This window comes from Pseudorasbora parva, chromosome 15 (assembly GCF_024679245.1).
Source record: "Pseudorasbora parva isolate DD20220531a chromosome 15, ASM2467924v1, whole genome shotgun sequence".
Lineage (NCBI taxonomy): Eukaryota > Metazoa > Chordata > Actinopteri > Cypriniformes > Gobionidae > Pseudorasbora > Pseudorasbora parva.
In genome coordinates, this window is record NC_090186.1 from 8,284,591 (window position 1) to 8,310,134 (window position 25,544).

Sequence of the window (25,544 nt, forward strand, 5' to 3'; positions counted from 1 at the left end):
CCAATTCACACTTTTGACAGCTGAATATTTGGTTTCGCACAACTGGCCGGTATCAAAATAAGATCATTTTCAAGATAAAGATCATTTTTCATTGCTGCAGCGTTAGGAACGTCTCATTCCCACTGAAGTGTCCAAATTATGTCATTCCCAATAACATTCCGAAACCACATTTTCCTTCCCATTTCATTCCTGATATGTTGTTTCACATTCCTCTATTCCCAGTGCCATGTTCCTGTTGTGTGCACTCGGATCGGCATCATTCAGAGGACAGCGTGGATTAATGACGTGTGCTTGAAGTCAAAACAAGAGCTGTGTTTGCGTTGTTTTTCAATATACTCATGCTGACATGCTTGAACAGGGCTCTAGACTAACACTTGAGAGCAGTGCCACCGGTGTCATTAAGTTCTACAGATGGAGGTGCCAGAAACTGCTGAGGGGGGACAGGGGGATTGTTAATCACAAAGGCAATTTAATCATAAAATTATTATTGTTTTCCATTAATGAGTGCAGTTACTAATACTATAACATGTTTACTTCTTGGAAATGCACAATTGACAGTAAAGCACTGAGCTTGAGTTGAGATGCATTTTTTAACAACCTAATTTTTATAGGATGAAAAATGTACCACTCGAATATAAAAGGAGCACTCTTGCTTTGTGTAATTCTTTGCAATTGGTCTTCTTGTTCAATGAGACTTGTTGACTTTTCCTACTTCATACTTCAGTACAAAAAGTGTCATACTTTGACAAAAATATTTTCTTGAATTTTATATTTTCATAATATCTAAATATAGATTTAAAAGCAAAACTTATGGGGGAAAAACCCTATATTAGGGAGTAGGGGTGACCCCTAATAGTCGAAGATTCGATGCATCGATATGCAGGACCGGATTCGACCACTGATCTCATGGTCGAATCTTCGCGGGTGTTATGAAACGAGGATCATACCATTCTGGCAATATAGGGGTGCTCAATATTAGTGTTATAAAGACGAGTCGTGGTGCTGAGTGATCGCCCCTTTAAGGGCACTGAGCTTCGCAACGGATGCTCCGCTCCTTTAAAATTTGAACCCATATACACCGACGGCGGCATTCGACGCCTGTCAGCGGCGATTAAATGTATATTTCCCTCAAATCGTGAATGTACATACTGATTTCACCCTGTGCTACAAAATACACTCATCGTGCAGCTCTTCTGTCAGAAGTCGATTCAAAATTGAGCTCGCGCGTATATAATGTTCACGTCTGCCTGATGTGAGATCCCTGAGACACGGCATTTAAAGGTAAAGTGTGTTCATTCTGTGCTTTTTAATAATATTTTTTTTTATTTCTCTCAGGAACAAGAGGAGAATAAAGGTGCTACTAGCTGGCCAGAGTTCTACATTGACCAGCTCAATTCAATGGCAGCTGTAAGTATGTCATTTTTGAAGACTTTTTCTTTTAATATCCATGAACTGTTCACTGATATGGTAATTTCTTAAAACAATGGTGATTGGAGCTGTTAGTGGTTGCCCTAAGGCCTCCAAAACATTTTAGCCAGCTTTAAAACAATTGGGAAAAAATACACTGGAAAAAGGCGCTTTGTTGGACACGACCTAATTCTATATTACATTTGCATTTGGCATTTATCCATGCTTAGACATGTACACCGTAGCTGGCTAATATGTGCTTCTAGTGTAAGCATTGCATCTCATTTTATTTTACAGAGGAAGACTCTGTTGGCCTTGGAGAAGGAAGAAGAGGAGGAACGCAACAAGACCATTGAAAGCCTTAAAACGGCACTGCGAACACAACCCATGAGGTCTGCATACTGATAGTATTTTTATCTAATTAAATTATCTTATGTTTTTTATAATGTGAAGACATTTATATTTTAATATAAATTGATACATTTATAATAATGAGCACAAAATCAGAAAATTAAAATGATTTCTGAAGGATCATGTGAAACTGAAGACTGGTTTAATCATAAAATTGGATGAGTAATTTAAAATATATTGAAATAGACAGGGGCGTAACAGACAGTGCAGGCAGCGCAGCCGCACTGGGGCCCGTGCGGCAGGGGGGCCCGCAGCGCACACGGGCCCATGCCCACATTGCAAACGGGCCCATGGCGACAAAGTGACTCCGCAGAATATTGTGACACTCACATTTCAAATGAAAAGCACTGGTTTCAGATTTCACACGGCTGTCGCGCTCTACCGTCACGCTTAGGATAGGCTACTGACCACCTTTTTCAGCGTGTGAGCGGAGCACAGTTGCGTGACGCTCCGCTAGATATTCCGCTCTATGCCAGTGAGCTCCACAATTCACTATAAAATGTGAATTATTTGATTTAAATCTAGCGATTTCAAGCTTTCTTTGGGCGTATGTTTCATGTTTATGTCATGTATTCACCGAGTTTCAGATTCTCGCAGAAGTTTTGTTGTTATGTGAGTGTACACAAATAAAAGTGGACAATTAGTATTTATAATTATGTCTCACATTTATCTGTATGGCCAAAAATTACGGAGTATTGCGAGTTATAGGCTATCCCCCGTCATGACTCGTGAGGGGGAAAAAACAGCCGGTACGTGCGTTCTTCAGCCAGAGGGTTAAAGAAACCGTAGCCTATTTAGTTTCATATTTATGTTTAAATAATAGCCCATAATATAATTTATTATTATTATTCATATCAAATATTCGGGCGAAAATGGACCAAGTGAATTCTCTCTGTGCCTTCTTGGCCGAAAGACTTTCATCACCGAAACAATACGTCTGAAATGTGGGCTTCGTCCCGTTTTTTAGCCTGTCTCTCCAATCCGTAGCGGCTCTGAGCAGAGCGCAGCGCACGTCAGAAGCAGAGGTGTGTGTGTGTGTGTGTGTGTGAATCTGAGCGTCATTGGTCTGTCACCGCTCGTCAATGTCAAAATATTTGATAAAACCAATCAAATCAGAGAAGGCGGGTTTTATGGTAACACAGAAACTGCTGAGGCTGAGCGCACTTTTTTTTTAGGAGCGCAACTCGACGTCAAGTAAGATAAATGCAGCTAAACTAAACATTCATGTTTGACAGCTGCTGCTTTAAGTCAGAAATGTTAATCAAAAGAAAAAAATATTTAGGCGAATGAATAAACTTGTTGTGTCTAATTTTTAGACATTTTTAACTGGAAATATGCCTATGTGATTCATAATGTAGGCCTAATTAACGAACAAGAAATATTAACAAAGCCATTTTCATCAGATTAGGCATAAGATTAATAATAAATGTGTATTTATTGTAAATTAATATAATTCTATTTTTAACATTCAGTAAATATATATATTTTTTTTAACTCAGCTTTTTCAGCCTGTATTGGGCATAAGATTAGTATTGAATGTGTTCATATTGTGATTTTAATAAACTTAAAACTTTGATAAATAGTAAATTAAGTAAGTAGATTATCTTAAAAGAACATCTTAAAATGCTCATATGTAGATCATAGAAATCAAAATTTTCTCGGGGGAGCATGTTAGAACCCCCTAACAAACTCACAAAAAAGTAGCCTATGTCAACATGTCCATCTTGATGAGTCTTTAGTAATATTGTTATCTACTTTTTTTGGCCTTCAGAACATCTTAAAATGCACATATGTAGATCCTAGAAATCTAAATTTTTTCGGGGGAGCATGCCCCCAAACCCCCCTAAATAACTCACATTTGGAATCTTACTGATTATAAAAGAGTGTCTTTTTTATGATTAAGGGATGTAGGCCCTACGGTGACACAGAATAAGCCATTAATATTTGATTTGTAAATTATAATAAACAACCGATATCCTGATATAGAAATGAAACATGACCCTAAAGTGTTACATATGCTTGGTTTGGGGGGGGGGGGGGGGGGGGGGCTAACTGCATAGCCTGCACTGGGGCCCATCATTAGTAAGTTACGCCACTGGAAATAGAAAACCATTATTTTAAATTGTAATAATAGTTCACAACATTACTGTTTTTACTGTAATGTAAATTTGCCCAAATTAATGCAGCCATGGTGAACATAAGAGACTTTCTTTCCAAAAACATTAAAAAAAATTTTACAGTACTGTAAATACAGTTTCTGTCCACTTTATATCTTAAATGGTCCATATTTGATTATTTAATAAAAGAAAATTGCTGGCATTATTGACTTTACTTGAAGTTATGCACAGCTGTCTAAAGGCAATATTTTATTTAACACGTCATTGATTTTTCCATTGGCAAGCTCCTCACTCTCTTATTTAACAAACGCTTCCCTTATGGTGTGTGATTTGGGACTCATTATGCAAATTAGATTACTTTCATCAAGCACAGATGCTCACGGACACGTGCGTTTGATTAGTGGTTCCTGCTCTGACCATTTGATCCTGGGGTCAGGTCATCAGGGCTCTGCAAGGCTCAGGTCAACACACTCCAGCCCTCTTTGTGCCTAATAATGTTCAGGCTGCAGTTTTGCCAATTGTATTTAAAGTAAAATGCTTTATATGGGCCATAAATCAGTCTAGTTACTGATGTGATATATTGTTTCGCATTCATCACCTCCCTGTGGAGTTGATCATTTTCACATTGACTATTTGTTTTCTGAGAACACCCTCCAGACACATTGAGTTGTGGTGTTCATGTTGCAGATTTAATGTGGGTTTGAATCCAGCCCATTTGATTTGGCACCATCTACTCCCCATCTCCACCTTTTCACTTTAGCTAATAGATAAAATAGAAATATATGTACGATTTTTTTAGGTTTTTAGAAGAAGTCTTGTGCTCACCAAAGCTGTATGTATTTTCTTTAAAATACAAAAAAGTAATATTGTGAAATATTATTAAAATGTAAAATAACAGTTTTTCTATTTGAATATATTTTAAAACATAATGAATTCTCTTGGATATATATATATATATATATATATATATATATATATATATATATATATATATATATATATATATATATATATATATATATATATATATATATATATAATTATTAAATATGAGGTAGGAACAGATTATTAAATATGAGGTAGGAACAAAACACTTAACTTAATTGAGTTATTTATCTGACAAATGATTTGGCCAAAAAAAAAATGTTTCGTTCCATGTTTCGTTTGTTTTCCCAAGTGTTCATACTTATTTTTTATGACAGCCTTGACAAAAATTATGTCTGCACAATTTAGCATTTTCGATTGCATTATCACAAACAAAACAATAGACTCCAAGCACATCTATGCAATTCTTTAACAATTTGTAATAATGTGAATAAAGTGTGAAATGTCAATTTTCCTTAGCTGAACATCACTTTTTGGGCACTACTGTAGTTCATAGATCTTTTATAAGTGAAAAACATTATTAAAGGAAGTGTATGTAAGATTGTGGCCAAAACTGGTACTGCAATCACTTTCAAATTACTGTAGAGGGGTCAGCGTCAGTTGAGGGCTGCAACAACAACTTTTAAATGACAATTTCCTGGCCGGACTACTGTTGTCAGTGATATAAGTATTTGAAATTAACATGATTTCTTAATGTCTAGTGACATATCAGTGTCATTTTATTATTAATTGAAATACATTTCTTACTTACAGTTCCTTTAACTTTTGAAAACATAAGTTGACATCTGGAAAAATCCATTTTGAACACATGTATAATATGACACCTTTTTTTCTCATGACTTATAAAATGTTTTACAAGTGAGAAAGGTCTTTAACGAACAGCTGAATTGATTCCTCACAGGTTTGTAACTAGGTTCATTGATCTGGACGGCCTGACGTGCATCCTGAACTTTTTGAAGAGCATGGATTACGAGACCACTGAGTCTCAGATCCACACTTCCCTCATCGGGTGCATCAAAGCCCTGATGAACAACTCCCAGGGCCGCGCACACGTGCTCTCCCACACCGAGAGCATCAACATCATCGCTCAGAGTCTGGCCACCGAGAACATCAAGACCAAAGTGGCGGTGCTGGAGATCATGGGTGCTGTGTGTTTAGTGCCGGGAGGCCACAAGAAGATTCTGGAGGCCATGCTGCACTATCAGAAGTTCTCTTGTGAGCGCACACGGTTTCAGGTGGGCTGCTTTGTTTATAACCCTAAACCAAAGCAGCAAGCGAGTATGTATCAGGATAAACGCTAATCCCATGTCTTTTCTTTTTTGGTCACAGACATTGCTGAATGATCTGGACAAGAGTACAGGGCGGTACAGGGACGAGGTCAGCCTGAAAACGGCCATTATGTCCTTCATTAACGCTGTGTTAAGCCAAGGAGCTGGAGAAGTAAGATAATTCAGCTGTTTCCACACTCCACCCAGTTTTTAATTCCAGAACTGTGCTTTCCTCTGTACACATCTACCAAAATAACTCTCATTTTTGTTCTTAAAGGAATGTCTCATCCAATAGTTAACATTTAAGAAAGTGTTGTATATAAAAATGATGTAACTATCCTGTAGGCCAGCCTTGAGTTCCGGGTTCATTTACGATACGAGTTCCTCATGTTGGGGATTCAGCCCATCATTGACAAACTCAGGTCACATGAAAATTCTACATTAGACAGGTAAAGTCCAGATGGCTCACTTTTAGATTTATTATCCAGCAAGTTTAAACTTTTTGATTTTGCTACATGCTGTAACTCTTTTTGTGTGTGTGTCCTCAGGCATTTGGATTACTTTGAGATGCTGAGAAATGATGATGAGCTCACGTTATCCAGGCGCTTTGAGTCTGTGAGTAGATCAAAAAATAACACAAAATGTACTGTATATATATATATATATATATATATATATATATATATATATATATATATATATATATATATATATATATATATATATATATATTAGTGCTGTCAACGTTAACGTGTTAACACATTCGGTTACTCTTAGCAATATCGAACGCAGCATCTATTTTTTCTAATTTCCTTCAAAATTACATTATGGGATCATGCTCACATTCATGCAAATGCTTTTAAACCATTCAAGTGCAACAAGACAAAAGAGAACACGCTGTCTGTGAATGTTCTGTCTGTCACACACACACACACACACACACACACACACACACACACACACACACACACACACACACACACACACACACACACACATACATACACACACACAACACACAGAAAGACTTGCGCCAGTTTCGTACGCACAGACAGCGCCAGAGTTCTCTATTGCGCTTGAACGAACAATAACATACACAATTATGCCAGAATGCCGTTTTGTCGAGTATCCTCATAAGAGCGGTCTTAAAGGAATTTAATCAAGTCTTAAAGTAAAGAGTTGATGAGAAAATTAGATGTGTGTGAGATCCGAGTCATGTGCAGCGTCAGGTCTTAAAGTGACAGCGGCCCTAATGCTGTCTGTCATTAATGTTAATCAAAGAACAAAGGGAACAGAGATAATTACTCACTGCTCTTCACTAAAGAACTTTTGTAACTTTAATACAGATTCATCTATTTCGTTTTTCACATATTTAATTTATGCAGTGCAGACTTAGACTGGGTAAACCCAGCCTGATCTGCCGGCGATTTGATTTCGCCCACCAGCTCAGTCTGGAAACCAGTACATTCATTTCTACTGCTTCTGTCACACTTTTGCGGTAACCAATCACAGACTGACTTATCCACCTGGCGCTATTGGCGAGTTTAACATGATGGCGGATTGAGAAGCAATGGATCAATGCCCTTTGATCACGCCTCTTGTGGTCTGATTGGTTGAAGGACTATCCAGTTACATACAGAGTCATTTGAATTATGTCTTGTGCAGTAGAAAATACAGAGCAGAATCACCAGACCAATGTTCAATCTTAAAGGAATACTAACCCTAACCCTAACCCTAACCCTTTTTCATATTAAACTGTTATTACCTTAACTAAAACGGGTTGATACATACCTCTCTTGTCTCAGTTTGTGCACTTAAATCGCTCTAAGTTAGAAGCGATCAAACACCTCGACGTTTTCCCCATTTTCCCTCCCTCACATCTCCCCCTCACTCTCTCATTTCTGTCAATAGGGGGGAGGGGGGGATGTGAGAGAGGATTTTTTTAGCCGGGACTTTTTACTGCGCCGAGTCGAAGTACTCTCAGAAGTGCTATTCCGCCATACATTATAGTTCTCCTTTTTAATCCGCTTAGAAAAGCGCCACATTTTATTTTGTGTCACCATACGTGATCGTTTAACTATTCGTGTAACTGTATTTAAATGAGGAAAACGTGGAGGTGTTTGGTCGCTTCTAACTTGATCTCTGTTTGGTACCATAGTGAATGAACTGGGCTTAGTGGGCTAAGCTAAATGCTATCAGATCGTCACCGCGCGTCAGAGCGATTATTAAGTGCATGCACTGAGACGAGAGAGGTATGTATCAACTCGTTTTAGTTAAGGGAATAACATAGTTTAATATGAAAAAGTGGGGAAGTATTCCTTTTAAAAGATAGAGCTTGGTCGGGTGATAGCCAGACAAGTGCAGATTGTTAACTTTATACAATTTCTGTATATTTTCTACATGTTAGACAAGTTTGAAGGGCAAAAATAATAATAAAAAAATAAATAATATGACGTTTATTAAAGGTTTATATGAGGTAAAGTTAACTTGCAAAAGTAATATTTTTTTAAGCCTAATAAATGTTAAATTGATAGCTTTCCGTTTCACTAATATTGAATGGCTATAGTAAAGTAGCTGTATTAGAGTCAGTGAAAAGATGGCATTAAACAAGTTTCTAAACAAGTAATACTATCTCTAAGGGTGCGTTCACACTTGTAGTTCGGTTAGTTTGGTCCGTTTGGTCCTGACCAAAAAACAAAAACAAAACATATAGTCCTGGTCTGCTTGGCGTTCACACTAGCATTTTTAACAGCAAACCTAAAGTTACCGAACCAAAGGTATAGGCAGACGGTAATAACCTGATTGGTCGGCTTATATGATGTAGGAGCTTGCTTACCGAACATTCAAACCAATGCTGTGTGCTGGATTAAACGCCATCATTTTATGCGTGTACATATGGCATTATTTTTACCCGCTGAGAACTCATGAAGAGCTCATAAAATGTTCAAAACATTCAAAACAGCACCAGGATTTCATCCGTTGTATGCAGAAAAGAGACGGGCGTCTCTTATGCAAAAGAGACGGCAGTTCTGTCGCCTGAACCGTCAAATGGTGCTTTTTGTGCGTTTTTTTTCCCGAGCATTTTCGAAACATGCTCGTCGGACTAAATATTGATGAGGCACTTTCGTCGTTGCTCTACGTTTGCCCTCTAACGTACGTTACTCATTTTGGATACACCAATCTTTCAGCGTCGTCAAATCAGCTGACTGCGTCGCATCTTGTGACATTACGTCTGGTTTTTGGTTCGTTTACATGTCTTTGGTCTGTGTTGCGTTCATATTATCAATCGAACCGCACCAGAGTTCGTTTGGAAGCGGACCGAGACCGCTAAAAAGATGGGTCTTGTTTGGTGCGCACCAGGGTTCGGATGGCAGCGTTCACATATGTTCAAATGAACCGCACTAAACGAGCAATCGCACCAGGGTTCGTTTTAATCGAACCAAACATGACAAGGGTGACCAAATAGTTTCTATATACATTTGACGATTAACCTAAAATTAAAGTAAATTATTACATTATAAAAGTATTATAATATTAAAAAAAATGTTAGTGATTAATATAGTAGTTTTTTTTATCGATTGACAGCACTAGTTTTATTATATGTTATGTATAATTATTTTTTATCATTATTTTTAATTGTCTATACTATAATTGTATATTATTTTGATTCAAAGATACATTTTTAAATTTAAAATACATTTAAAATAATGTCCTGTGACTTAAAACTATTGTGTGGAATTTATCTTTTTTTTTCAGATGCATATAGACACGAAAAGTGCGACACAGGTGTTTGAGCTTGTACGGAAGAAGATGGCCCACACAGATGCATATCCGCACTTTATGTCTGTCCTTCATCATTGCCTGCTCATGCCTCGTGAGTGCTTACCCGTCCCTCCGAACATCATCTCTTTCCCCATTGTGACACAGTGACAGCATCTGTCTTTCATCTGTTGTTTTTTACTCATATGGTTTTCTAACAGGTCCCATAGCTTGCTTACTTTTTCCTGCTGGGAATGTTCTGTTTCGACTTACTTAACTATAAGCTATGCAGACTTTCCCCTCCAAATATTAAAGGATATAATAAAGGATAATGTACTGTTAGCTCCTCATTAATGCTAAAACTGTTCAATTTTTGGCAATTATAGAGTACAAACCGCAGAATTCCACAACTAACCAATAAGAATCAAGTATATATTAAACCATTGTTATAAATATTGTTGTGTGAATATGCACTTTGTTTTAGATAAGAGAAGTGGGAACACAGTTCAGTATTGGCTGCTCCTGGACCGCATCGTCCAACAGATGGTCCTGCAGAATGACAAAGGTCACGACCCTGACGTCACGCCATTAGAAAACTTCAATGTAAAGAATGTAGTTCGAATGTGAGTTTGCTTTTTTGTTTTTAGACAACTTTTTCTTTGGCATTCGTATGTTGCTGGGGTGTGATTATAGCATGCTTTTTAATGCCCTCATTAAGTCTTTGCCCAAAAAAACAAGATTATCTGTACTGAAATAATGAGCTTTTCCTGAAATCACATCACTTACCCTCCTTCAGGCTTGTCAACGAAAATGAGGTGAAACAATGGAAGGAACAGGCAGAAAAAATGCGTAAAGGTCAGCATATGTCCTACACATTGACATTTCTTTTACAGGTAACGTCAGGATTGCCATTCTGATTGAACAACAATGGAAATGTCTTTGTTAAACTTATAAATTGCACAAAAAACTACAATTTGTTAATTATAATAACTAGGACATTATGATATCATGCAGAATGACAATTAAACTATATATATATATTAATTCACCCAAAAATGAAATGTATGTCATTAATGACTCCCCCTAATGTCGTTCCACACCCAAAAGACCTCTGTTCATCTTCAGAACACAGTTTAGGATGTTTTATATTTAGTCCGAGAGCTTTTCTGTTTTTTCAATGAAAGTGTAGGCACACTATAGTGTCCATGTCCAGAAAGGTAAAATCTAAGTAGTCCATATGTGACATCAGTTAGTTAATTAGAATCTCTTGAAGCATCGAAAATACATTTTGGTCCAAAAATATCAATTTATTTAGCATTGTCTTCTCTTCCTGGGTTGTTTTCAATCCTCAAATAAAGATCAGAACGGTTATAAACCAGCGTATTGATTCATCATTCGGATCGCCAATGAATCATGAATCAATACGCTGATTCATGAGCATTTGAATCTTTGTTTGCGGATTGAAAACAACCCAAGACAATGCTGAATAAAATCTTAGTTTTTGATATTTTTGGACCAAAATGTATTTTCGATGCTTCAAGAGATTCTAATGAACTAACTGATGTCACATATGGACTACTTTGATGATGTTTTTATTCCCTTTCTGGACATGGACAGTATAGTGTGCATACACTTGCATACGCTCTCGGACTAAATATAAAATATCTTAAACTGTGTTTTGAAGATGAACGGAGGTCTTACGGGTGTGGAACGACATTAGGGTGAGTCATTAATGACATCAATTTCATTTTTGGTTGAACTAATTTAATGTAAAACTCCAACAGGCACATGGGATCTATTTGGCATTGTAAATGTTGCTATATTAAATAACGCTTACTGAAAAAAGCTCAGAATTGATTCTCTGAGTGGTCGTCTCATGATTATGATAAATCTGTCACAACCTGAATGCAGCCTATTTATATATTCTCTTGGCTTGAACTCAGTGTCTTCATTGTGGAGACATCTGACCTAAAATTTTGACCTCTGACCTCTTTGTCCTGCAGACCACCATGAGCTTCAACAGAAGATGGAGAAGAAGGAGCGAGAGTGTGACGCGAAAACACAGGAGAAGGAGGAGATGATGCAGACGCTCAACAAGATGAAAGAGAAGTTGGAGAGAGAGATGGGCGAACATAAAGTAGTCAAGCAGCAGGTGGCGGAAATGGCCGCCAGACTACATGACCTCAGCACGGTAGGCTGATGATGTCACACACAAACACCTGTCGCTTTCTTTTTACAGAAACAAACGTTAATAAAGCCTTGTCACTTTTCGTCCCTCTTGTAGAGACAGATAGCCAGTGTTCCTGGAGGTCCTCCCATCCCTGGCCCTCCAGGTGGACCTCTGTTACCCCCTCCGCCTCCTCCACCTCCACCCGGTGGCATGATGCCTCCTCCGCCACCTCCTCCACCGGGCAGCGCTATGATGCCGCCACCTCCACCACCGCCCCCCGGCGGCCCTCCGCCACCCCCTGGACGCCCTCCTTTTGGCGGAGCTCCGCCTCCACCAGGGGCTCCCATGGGACCATCCCTAAAGAAGAAAAACATTCCTCAGCCGTCCAATCCGCTCAAGTCCTTCAACTGGGCCAAGCTCGCTGAGGTGAGACTGGCATGGATTACTCAAGCGGATGGGGTCAGAGTAGAAAATCTGTTTCTTAAGCCTCTGCTTTTAATCAAGAAACACATTTGGAAGTCCAGTGACACAAATTAGTATCAAAACTGTCTTAAATGTTGTCTGAGTTTGTCATAGATTGTAGGGGCCTAGATTTTAAATTTGTACTTTAATGAAAAAGTATAAAAAGTATAAAAAATTATTTTTATTTTATAAATTTCATGAAATCAATTAATGTCGTTAATCCATTTTTATCTATATTTTAGCATTGAAATTGTTTTATTTATTTATTTAAATTTCATGAAATCAATTAATAAATAAGTTAAATAAATGTTGTATTAGTTAATAAATTCAATCTCAATCTATTTTATCTTTACACTTTAGCATTGGCATTGATTGATTGATTGATTGATTTATTTAATTCATTCATTAATAAATGTTTTATTAATCTATTTTTATCTGCATATTTTAGCATTGAATAAAATGTTTGTTTGTTTATTTCTTTTAAATCTCATTAATCTCTTTATACATTTTAGCACTGAAAAGTTTATTTATTTAAAAACATTTTTAAGAATTTTTTTTCTAAACAATTTAGCATTAAATGTTGATTTATTAATTTATTTTCCTGATTATTAATGTTTTTTTTTTCTCGTCTTCATTTGATTTCAAATGTATTTTTGAACTTCTCAATGCATTATTTAGGTTAGATTCAGAGTTTAACAATGAACAAAATATACCATGTGACTTAAAACACGTGACTTTAAACTTGTATGGTAATTGAGTTAAATTTCCCAATTTCTCCCACAGAACAAGCTTGAGGGGACAGTCTGGGCAGACGTTGACGACAGCAAAGTTTTTAAGATCCTAGACTTGGTGGACATTGAGAAGACATTCTCTGCCTATCAGAGGCAACAGGTCACTAAACTATGCTGGTTTTCATGTTTTTATTTCCTATCCAGGATGATCTCACAAAGCATTTACTGTTTCTCATGCATGGTATTCATACATTTACTCGTGGTAATCTTGCATCACAGAGCATGGGGTTTGAATTAGCAGACTGTAAAATGCATTGATATCACCAGCAGCTTTCCATGAAAAGCAGACACTGGCAAACCGTCCTCATTACGGCTGGTAAACCACACACTTAGTTGCATTATAAAGCGATTACATACATTTTATATGGCTTTACAGTCAAATTAGAGGGAAAAAAGAAAGAAAATAAGGTTGGGACCTCATTGGGTTTGTATAATCTTACCCATCATTTAAAACAATGCATTAAGTACTGTAGGCTAGTTTTAAAATAACTTTTTGAAGGCATGCTAATACAATAATATATATATATATTCATTAAACCTCTCCAATTTCATCAAATTCTAACAATTTTGTATGTCTGATTTGACTTGCGATTTATAAATCTTATGTAACCGTGTAAATCATGTAAAACGTATTTATTGTAACCGTGATTTCATTCTTAAAAAAATGGAAGTATTTCCTGCAATTGTGAGTAATTCTTATAAATGTGACTTTATTTATTAGAATTGCGGCTTTTTATTTTTACCCTGCAGGCTTTAAAGCTACACTGTGTAACTTTTTTAGTTTACTCTTAGCTAAAAACACTTAGTTCTTTCAAAAATATATGTGCTCCCTAATGTATATTTACTTTTTTAAGTAATAAAGTATTCTCGTAAGTTTATAATATGCCATTGAAAATACATACGGGTGAGGGGTTTGAATGCCGGTCGCCATGTTGCCCCTCCATCTTGAAAGTACATTAGCCAAAGAGGGACATACCCGTAAATTCAAGCTTCGCCTTTCGCGTACCTCTAGCTCTCCCTCGCACCTCCGTCGCATCAACTGATCTCTTCTCACGGAGAAAATGATATAGCCTACAATGTAAACTTTGCCTTACGCTAGTGATGTCGTACAATATACAGAATAACGATAGCACTGATAAAAGTTACTTTACTAAGATTAGCTTGCATTCATCTGGGAACCTGATAGCTGATGTTAGCAATAAAATGGTAAAACAATTATGAAAAAGTAAAACTATTATTCATTTTACATAGATGTCATAACCTACATGTTAACTGACAAATTAAATAACTGCAAATTATAATAGTTTTCTAAAGTAACCTCATCACTTGAAGAGGATGGATGAGGTCGAACTGGAAGCCATGTTATTCTTGGACTAAATCGGCCACCGTAGGAGTTAAAACGAAGTCGGAATTGAGAGGAACAGAAACTATCATTCACTGGATGGTCATATACCTTTACACCGCTAGATGGGGGGGAAATATTACACTGTGTAGCTTTAACATTATAAATAGATTTGAGAAAAATACCAAAATTCATTACAAGATATGCATGTTTACTTGACCATGCAACTAAAAGACCATTGCGGAGCACGTAGATTTGATACACCCGTAAAGGTGGAATTGGAGAGGTAGATTGTGATGTTTAACCAATCATTCATGATCAACTAGCATGCATCTTTCAGTGCACACACACATTTACTCTGCATAAATACAGACTCCCATAAAGCTCAGCTTTTATCCACCCTCCCGCTCACCATTCACCACTCCAATAATGTCATCATGTGCATATCATGCCTGTTTGAGTTTGTCTTGGCTGAATTCACTAGACTACTCTGTCTCTCTAACATGTGCTGCGTCTTCCTTGCTTCTTGCCTGCCTTTTAGGACTTCTTTATGGTCAATAACAGCAAGCAGGTAAGTGGTTGAACATATCTAATAGTGTTTGCATCATATCTCCCCCCCTCACTCTTTCTGTCATTCATTTGACATCCTATGGAAGCATGTTTCCACCACAGAATAAAAAATAAAACAAGGTAGCCTAATTTCGACTTTTTTATATTTTTTTGAATTGCGAGTTAATATCTTGCAATTTGAACTATATAACTTGCAATTGCGATAAATAATTCAATAAAATAAATCTGAATTGCTAGTTTATATTATATACATTTTTTCCATTCACTTTCCATCACAACTTTATATCTCATCATTTTTTATAACTCACAACTTTATTTATAACTCAAAATTTCGAGAACTGTCCATCACAATCAGGAGAAGTTAACATTGTGACTTCTTATCTCACCATTTTTTTCCTCAAAATTGTGAGTTTATAACTGAAAACTTGGACTTTATCACTCACAATTGCGAGAACTTTCCATCACAACTTCTTATCCTCACTGTTTCTAATTCACTCTGACTTTATGACTCAGTTTATGACCCACAACTCAGACTTTATAACTCGCAATTGCGAGATCTTTCCATTGTGACTTCTTATCTCACCATTTTTTTCCTCAAAATTGTGACTTTATAACTCACAAATGCGAGAACGTTCCATCACAACTTCTTATCTCTCCATTGTTTTCCTCACAATTGTGACTTTTGCTGCCTTTACGTGCCATCGGAAATTTGATAATTCTGACTTCTGAAGTCGTGATTACGAAATCATTGCATTCAAGTTTCAAAAGGTGATGGCATTCATGTGCAATTTTTACCTAGGAAACTCGTATTTACGATAATTCCGAGAGCACCTGAAGGCAGCATTAATCACTCACAATTATAAGATCTTTCCATCGCAACTTCTTATCTCACCGTTTTTTTCCCCCTCACAATTGTGACTTTTTAACTCGCAATAGCGAGATCTTTCCATCGAAGCTTCTTATCTCACCATTTTTTCCTCAAAATTGTGACTTTATAACTCACAATTGCGAGAACTTTCCCTTTCAACTTCTCATTTCACAGTTTTTTTCCCTCACAATTGTGAGTTCATAACTCACCACTCTGGCTTTATCATTCGCAATCGTGACAACTTAACGTTGTGACTGCTTATCTCACTCTTTTTAACTCACAACTCTGACTTTATAAATAGCAGTTGCGAGAAATTTCCATTGTGATTCTTTTCTCACAATTTTTTCCCCATTTTTGGAGACCTGCATGTGTAATGGTAATTTGAAATTGTAATACATTATGTTCAGGGGGAAAAAAGGAGGCGGTAACCGGCGAACATTAAATAGACTTTAACCAACAACAAAAAACGAAAGTAGCACGGGAAGCAACTCACGGATAAATGCCACGCACACACATAATAAAACATAAACACTCAATGTAAAATCCAGGTCTGGTGGTGATCTCTCCTTTATTGGTGTCGGTCGTCCTTGTATGCCTCGAGGCTCCGAGCTCCCTCAAGAGAGGACTTGAGACCGGTGTGTGGCTCGCAGGTGACGCGCATCACGCCTCGGTCTCGCCCGCTCTCTCGCTCTTCCACCTCACCACAGAAGTATTGCACATATTTTTCATCCTCGCTTCTACCTGCCCGCACGGAATTAATTATCCGCCCGCATCCCTGCCCGTGAATTTAAAAAATGTCACAATCCACCCGTTTTAGCCCCTTTTATGCGGGTACCCGACCCATTGCAGGACTTTAGATCGCAATTACAAGAAATAAAGTCAAAATTATGAGTTATAAGCTCACGTATGTGAGGAAAAAATAGTGAGATACTTTTTTTTTCATGGCAGAAACAAGCTTCCATAGTATCTAGATATTATATAAATTTAGAAATTGTTTTTATTTTGCTCCAGATCAATCTAATGTAGCGTTTATATAAAATGTTTCATTATAATTTTGAAATTCAGATTTCAGAAGTCTTGAATGTTTTGATTCTTTTAGTTGAATTTGTATCTTTAAAGTTGCTCTTGAGTGAAATATATCTCCTTTATGACTGCAGAAAGAGACTGAGGACGATGCGCTGAGCTCCAAAAAAGTCAAAGAGCTCTCTGTCATCGATGGCCGCCGGGCTCAGAACTGCAACATCCTTCTCTCACGGTGAGTGATGTGTCTGACCCGGCTATGAGTTCACCACCGGCTGCCGTATGTGTGTGTGTGTGGACCTCACTAACTTCCAGATGTAATATCCTGTGGGTTAAACCTTGTGGTTCCTATGTCCTGGTTTGGTACTGTAACTTCCACCTTAGTTATTGTACCATTTCCTATCAATGAAAGATATACCACCCTTTAGTTTCTTCATATATGTATGAGGTGGCTTCCTTAAATTCTTTGTAAATCAATGCAGCATGGGTCTCTGAAAATTTAAAGGAAACATGCATCATTAATTAAAGTTTTAAATATAAAAATCACTCTTGACAACCTGGTTGTTATTGCCAGGAACGATACCTGACTTGCACACACGAGGAAATCCCCAAGGATTCTGTGCTTGCAGAAGCTCCACAAATTGCAGTGGTTTGGAAGTCACATATTTCAACACATTACCGCCTCTTAGGGTGCTCATTTATTCAATATTTTGGCTAATTTGATTCTGCTTACAGCCATCAAAAAATAATTGATTGAAAATAGTGTAGATTGATTGAAACTGAGTGATGAATCAATAATTAATGTGTTAACCAGGAGTTAGGTATGCAGTGTTGCAATGTTGAGAAAACATTTTCTCAAGAACAAAAAAAAAATTTAAAAGATAAAAAATAAGTAATAGGGAGAATCAACGAATTATGAATAATGTACTGCCATTGTGAAAATAACATGTAATCAATAAAAAAGTAACTGTATTTTAAAACATAATATAATCTAATTACATACATTTTTGGATTCTGATTATTTAATCTAGATTACATGTAATCAGTTACTACCCAGCCCTGCATAAAATATATGACATACTGAAGAAAAACACTACTGTGGACCTCGGACAAGTTGCAGAACTTTTAGGTTGGTGAATATTATTATTTAGGGTTTTCTCCCATTTATAGCTTAACACATATATGACGGAAGTGTAAAAATGATTTGAAATTAAAGTTCCATGCAGAGCTTAATATATGAATTATCTAAGGGTCTCACTGGGTTTTTCTTCTCAGTGGTGATGTTGTCTTTATACCAGAGGATCAAATTATTATTTTAGGTTAAAATATCCGTTTGTTACCTCAAGACTGCACTTTCTGTATGAAACAAATCCCACAAAGCAAACTGTAACAGTTGGTCACAGCTGCCAATCCAGACGGCCTCGGATATATGACGGCTCACTGACTGACTGTGGTTTGGCATGGGACCCAAACACCCAAAGGTTCTCATAAAGCAAAACTCCCATCTACATGAAAAAAAAGAAACAGACCAATTTCAAAAATGCTCGATTCACAAACGAAAAACAAAAACAAATCCCCACTGCAAAATTGTATTCATGACAGTTTGTGAATGACCGACACTGAGATCCTCTTTAGCGGACATTAACAGCTGACTTCAGCCCCATCTGTAGATCACGGCCTGTGGTTGTGTATTACACTCTCGTCCTCCCTAAATGGTCTCTTAGGATTCTCCACAAGCAGAGATCGGGGTGTAATCCATTGTACAGCCACTGAACGGACCACCCAAGTTGAGATTCACAGGGATTTAAATAGTTTCACTTCTCTAGTGGAAGCCTGTAGAGTCATTTGTGTTGGTTTAGAATGGTAAATGTGGTGCTGGACGACAAGGCGGTGGAGGGTGAGATGGTGGTCTGGGTAGAGGGAGATGAAACTGACGAGTAACATATGTTCAATAATTGCTCAATAATTAGAGCTTAGTTCATATTAATCTACTCAGTGTCGACAGTATTCGGTCAGAGAAGAATTTGAACCTACTAAGCCAGTTGCACAGGAACAGATCAGAAAGGACTATAAACTATATACAGTGAGGAAAATAAGTATTTGAACACCCTGCTATTTTGCAAGTTCTCCCACTTAGAAATCATGGAGGGGTCTGAAATTGTCATCGTAATGATTTTTTTAACTATTTATTTGTATGATACAGCTGCAAATAAGTATTTGAACATATGAGAAAATCAATGTTAATATTTGGTACAGTAGACTTTTGTTTGCGATTACAGAGGTCAAATGTTTCCTGTAGTTTTTCACCAGGTTTGCACACACTGCAGGAGGGATTTTGGCCCACTCCTCCACACAGATCTTCTCTAGATCAGTCAGGTTTCTGGCCTGTCGCTGAGAAACACGGAGTTTGAGCAACCTCCAAAGAATCTCTATTAAGTTTAGGTCTGGAGACTGGCTAGGCCACGGAAGAACCAAAACCTTTGGGTCATTGTCATGTTGGAAGACCCAGCCTCGACCCATCTTCAATGCTCTAACTGAGGGAAGGAGGTTGTTCCCCAAAATCTCGCAATACATGGCCCCGGTCATCCTCTCCTTAATACAGTGCAGTTGCCCTGTCCCATGTGCAGAAAAACACCATCAAAGCATGATGCTACCACCCCCATGCTTCCCAGTAGGGATGGTGTTCTTGGGATGGTGTTCATCATTCTTCTTGCTCCAAACAGGTTTAGTGGAATTATCTATTTTGGTCTCATCTGACCACATGACTTTCTCCCATGACTCCTCTGGATCATCAAAATGGTCACTGGCAAACTTAAGACGGGCCTGGACATGTGCTGGTTTAAGCAGGGGAACCTTCCGTGCCATGCATGATTTCAAACCATGACGTCTTAGTGTATTACCAACAGAAACGGTGGTCCCAGCTCTTTTCAGGTCATTGACCAGACCTCCCGTGTAGTTTTGGGCTGATTTCTCACCTTTCTTAGGATCATTGAGACCCCACAAGGTGAGATCTTGCATGGAGCCCCAGTCCGATGGAGATTGACAGTCATGTTTAGCTTCTTCCATTTTCTAAGGATTGCTCCAACAGTGGACCTTTTTTCACCAAACTGCTTGGCAATTTCCCCGTAGCCCTTTTCAGCCTTGTGGAGGTGTACAATTTTGTCTCTAGCGTCTTTGGACAGCTCTTTGGTCTTGGCCATGTTAGTAGTTGAATTCTTACTGATTGTATGGGGTGGACAGGTGTCTTTATGCAGCTAACGACCTCAAACAGGTGCATCTAATTTAGGATAATAAATGGAGTGGAGGTGGACATTTTAAAGGCAGACTAACAGGTCTTTGAGGGTCAGAATTCTAGCTGATAGACAGGTGTTCAAATACTTATTTGCAACTGTATCATACAAATAAATCGTTTGCAAAATCATATATTGTGATTTCTGGATTTTTTTTTTTTTAGATTATGTCTCACAGTGGACAGAACTTACAAAATAGCAGGGTGTTCAAATACTTATTTTTTTCACTGTATATTCAAAAGTGAAAAGTCACTTTTCCACAAAAACATTAACCCCCGGTTTCACAGACAAGGCTCAAACTAGTCCCAGACTAAAATGCATGTTTGAGCTGTTTTAACGGAATGCAACTTGCACTAATATATCTTAAAATATTTCAGTGTCATTGTTTTGTCTCAAGATTCACATCAGTAATGTTGTTTTCTAAGGCCGCTTTTTCTATTAAAAAGGCCACTTAAATGTCCTAATTGAACTAAGGCCTAATCCTGGTTTAATCTAAGCCCTGTCTGTAAAACCGGGCCTAAGCACCACAAGTCATCATATCAGAATGATTTCTGAAGGATCATGTGACACTGAAGACTGGAGTAATGATGCTGAAAATTCAGCTCAGAAATAAATTACATTTTAAAATATATTCAAATGGACACAAACAAACCAAACAAAGTTTTAAGTTGTAATAATATTTGACAATATTACTTTTTACTGTATTATCGATCAAATACATGTAGCCTTGGTAAGCATAAGAAACTATTTAAAAGAGACCAATTAAAAACTTTAGTCATTTTTTTCATCATTGGACACTTCTTGGCAATCTGATGGATGCTATTGAAGCGTATGTCACTTTTATTTTAATTAGCCAATAGCTTTTTTCACTTTTACCAGTGAATTAATTTGTGATTGGATGTGCTATTACTGTAGAGCATCATTCTCATTCTATAGAGCATTTCTTTGGACAAAAATCTACTGTATGTTGTACAAGATGAGTCATATATATTTTGGGGTTTTTTTATCCTGGATGAGGAAAATGACTATATACAGTGGTGCTTGAAAGTCTGTGAACCCCTTACAGAATCTGTGAAAATGTTAATATTTTAAACAAAATAAGAGAGATCATACAAAATGCATGTTATTTTTTATTTAGTGCTGTCCTGAATAAGATATTTTACATAAGAAATGTTTACGTATAGTTCAAAAGACAAAAAAATAGCAGAATTTTAGCTTCTTCTTTTTTTCAAACAAGTCCCTTGTTTGTTCTGAGCAGTTAAACTGCCTAGTGTTCCTCAGAAAAATCCTCCAGGTCCTGCAAATTCTTCAGTTGTCCAGCATCTTTTGCATATTTGAACCCTTCCCAGCTGTGATTGTATGATTTTGAGATCCATCTTTTCACACTGAAAACACAACTATTAAAAAAAGGTTCAAGCAGTCATGTACATATCTTGTGTTGCTTCCAAAGGGCAGTACTATGTGAAAAAAAAAAAAACATTTAAACAAAATAAGAAACATTTTGACATCATCATCCTGTTCAAAAGTTTCCACCCCCAGCTCTATTATTTTGTTAAAAATATTTACCATTGCCACAGATTCTGCAAGGGGTTCACAAACTTTCGGGCAGCACTGTATCAGCTAAAAGTGATTTTTGTCAGCGTCGACATGCATACAGATGGCCGCAAAGCCAACACACATGGACTAAAGGTTAAACCGCTTTGATTTTGATTTCATTGGGTCTTTAAAGGTTTGATTAATGGCATCTCATAATCATGGTAAAGTGTCTGTGACCACATGAAATGGAAAGTGTTCGGCGAGATTTTTCCACGACTGTCTCCGGTATGTTATTGTTGATTAAATAATAAATGAGGGAGTCCTGTGGTTACGCTAATGACTTCCTAATAATGACGTCGGATTGCCTGTGACGGAACTGAGGCTGCCATTATTTCATTCTTTTCCTTCTTGCGTTCAACTTCACTGACTCCTGTAAGCATGTGAACTTTGTTAGAAAGAACTCAGTAACACAGAACGCTGGGAATTGGAAACGCTGCTTGGCACAAACACCTCGACTCGAACATGGAAAGTGCTCTGGCCGTGTTTCACGTCAGCGCTGTGGTTTGCAGTCTCTCTGGATCCTGGCAGGGGAATGAAGGCTACTCTCCAGCGCTGATCTCAGACCCGTCAAACACCTGTTCTTCTTGGCCTAAAGTCTGAACATAGCTATCCCTGGATCAGATGCATCTCTCTATCATTCGTTTGCTATCTAGGATCCCATGGGCTGTTTTGACCATCTCTGTCAGAGGGTTACTAAAAAGATCTGCCAATTATAGGAGGAAGATATCCATCTTCCTTAGATTTTCAAATTGTTTTAACAGTATACTTGTCAAATATAGTTCAGACAAATTGGTAGAAAGAGCAGGAACTCGTATACAACAAACCGACCACAAATGTGATGTTACTGTCAAGACGTAACCAGTGATGATCACAGATTATTTAAAGCAGGCAAATGCTGGGCTAACTTAAATGAGTCATGCTATAATATCACTTCTTCACTCCAGTAATGATATATAGTGTTAGCCAGGAAATTCTTGGTAACTGGAACAAACACTTGGGTTCAACATTGTGCCGCAAGATTAATAGCTCTTCTAAATAACATACACTAATTTACTTATACTGTGCCAAAGGAAAATTGATGCAAGAGGAGGAAATTCCCAGCAATTTTCTTTTCTCAATATGATTAATTTGAGTTCACAGAGTTCTGTGCGGATGTGGATCTATCACTCCTATTCCATTTTTGTGAATTTATTTCAAATGAATTTATTTGTCCCTGTCTGCTTGATCTGTATATCCTGTGCTTGTGTTTCAGATTGAAACTTTCCAACGAGGAAATAAAGAGAGCCATTTTGACCATGGACGAACAGGAAGATCTGCCCAAAGACATGCTGGAACAGGTGAGTGTCCAGGCATGAACAGCCTGCAATGTGAGGGACAAAAGGAAAAAAGCACAGTGAGAGTATAAAATAAGAAATGAAGTCACATTATGAGATATAAAGTTACAGTTATGGGAAAACAGTCGCAACGACAAAATCAAGTCAACTGCGATATACGATTGCGAGTCACAATTATGGGAAATATACACTGTTAAGGATAAGTCACAGTTAGAAATTATACAATTATAAAGTCATTTTTTTGAGGTATAATGTCATAATTATGGTAAAAGCAGCATATGTAAGAAATAGTCCCAATTGAGTTTTAAACAGACAATTGTGAGATATGAAATTGCAATTATGGAAAAAACAATTGCATTTGTGAGATGTAGTCAAAATTAAGGAAACGGTCGCAATATTGAGACATAAATTTCACATTTTTAGATATATAATGTTGCACTTGAGAAATATTCGCAATTTTTGAAAAGTCACAATTTCAAGATATAAAGTTGCGTTTTTGAGATATAATGTTACAATTACGGAAAAAGTTGCATTTCTACGATATAGTCGCAATTGTGAGCTATAAAATCACTATTGTGACAGAAAAAAGTAGTCACAATTATGGAAACAGTTTCAATTGTGAGAATTGTGAGATAAAGTTGTAATTGTGAGATATAAAGTTGCAATCATGAGAAATAAAATCACAATTATAAGATTGAAAAGACAATAGTGATGTATGAAATTGCATTTATGGTGAAAAAATAATTTGTGAGATGTAGTCAAAATTATTTGAGATATAAAATATATCTTGCAATATTGAGATATATTATGGAAAATTATGGAAAAAGTGATAATTGGGAGATAAAGTTGAAGTTGTGAGAAGTAGTTGCAATTGTGATAAATAAAGATGCAATTTTAAGATTTGAAATAACAATTGTGACATGAAAGTGCAATTATGGAAAAATAATTGCTTTTGTGAAATGTAGTCAAAATTATAGAAATGGTCGCAATATTGAGACGTACGTTTTGAATTTTTAGATATATAATGTTTCGAAAAGTCACAATTACAAGATATAATATATATATATATATATATATATATATATATATATATATATATATATATATATATATATATATATATTATATATATAATATATATAAGTAGCATTTCTACAATATAGACGCAATTGTAAGATATAAAGTTCCAGTTCTGAAATATAAAGGTAATCTTGTGAGAATTAAAGTGACAATTAAGAAAGTTACAATTGTGAGATATAAAGTCCTACATGTAATTGTGAGATATACTGTTAAGTTGCAAATATGGAAAATAAACCATCTTTGAAAGTTACAATTATAGAAAACAGTCACACTGTGAGATATAGTCACAATTTTGAGTTAAATTGTGTAATTGTAAGAAAACTAAGTTACAATTCCTTTTTTAATGCTCTGAAAAAGAAACAGCCTTTCAAAATACAGTAATGTCGCATGAGACTGGCTGAGGATTATTCTCTATTCTTAGTTCTGTTGTAATTGATGGCGTTTCTTCACTGCTCCAGATGCTGAAGTTTGTCCCAGAGAAGAGTGATGTGGACCTATTAGAGGAGCACAAACATGAGTTGGACCGCATGGCAAAAGCAGATCGTTTCCTCTATGAAATGAGCAGGTAGGACACTTAATCAAACCGGGGTTTTCGTCATTGTGACGGTTTAATGGGGCCATTCATATATTGGTCTGATGTGTATTTTGGTCGAAGTAAGAATGATTACCCAACCACTAGTTGGTCATACTAGTTTTTAACAGTCTTAACATTGTGGCTATGTTTATGTAACTGGCATACACACTAAACACGTTGGACGCCTTTGACCATCAGGATGCACCTTGAGTAAAAATAAGTAAAATATTGTGAAGCAAGTGTAAAAAGCCTAATTAAATTACGGTAACTTGTTTCCCTTTGTTTACTTGGTTCCCTTGTTTAAATAAATTGCAAATCTGTGTGTGATCTACTGAAGACATAATCATTTCCATAATGACCAACACAATCTACCAGTTAGCATCTGGTTTAAGACATCCTTTTTGGCCGTTAAATAATGGCGCAAGCCTTAGTAAATCACCTTGTATGATTGATTTAAATACTCTCCTCCCATAAATTTTGTGTCTGAAAGGGAAACTCCTACATATGCAATAAAGTCAGCCGCAAAAATAACCATGTGCATGGTTTTTCAGCGCTCATTTTTCACTGCGTGTCTTTAGTAAATCCTGAAGGTTTTTAACG

The 25,544-nt window shown here is 36.9% G+C and overlaps 1 protein-coding gene across 3 annotated transcripts in view; it reads left to right on the forward strand.

Annotated features, from left to right (window-relative positions):
• daam1b (dishevelled associated activator of morphogenesis 1b) overlaps positions 1–25,544 on the forward strand; it is a 108,793-nt gene that overhangs the window by 74,152 nt on the left and 9,097 nt on the right. For 2 of the 3 annotated variants that reach the window (XM_067416995.1, XM_067416997.1), the window contains exons 4-19: positions 1,336–1,407; positions 1,705–1,799; positions 5,722–6,055; positions 6,150–6,260; positions 6,434–6,537; positions 6,637–6,703; positions 9,845–9,962; positions 10,332–10,470; positions 10,644–10,702; positions 11,851–12,038; positions 12,132–12,443; positions 13,263–13,370; positions 15,154–15,183; positions 17,208–17,305; positions 23,209–23,293; positions 24,829–24,935. In XM_067416995.1, the coding sequence (XP_067273096.1) occupies positions 1,336–1,407; positions 1,705–1,799; positions 5,722–6,055; positions 6,150–6,260; positions 6,434–6,537; positions 6,637–6,703; positions 9,845–9,962; positions 10,332–10,470; positions 10,644–10,702; positions 11,851–12,038; positions 12,132–12,443; positions 13,263–13,370; positions 15,154–15,183; positions 17,208–17,305; positions 23,209–23,293; positions 24,829–24,935 (2,027 nt within the window). The remainder of the gene's footprint in view (positions 1–1,335; positions 1,408–1,704; positions 1,800–5,721; positions 6,056–6,149; positions 6,261–6,433; positions 6,538–6,636; positions 6,704–9,844; positions 9,963–10,331; positions 10,471–10,643; positions 10,703–11,850; positions 12,039–12,131; positions 12,444–13,262; positions 13,371–15,153; positions 15,184–17,207; positions 17,306–23,208; positions 23,294–24,828; positions 24,936–25,544) is intronic. The other variant, XM_067416998.1, reaches the window with a different exon arrangement.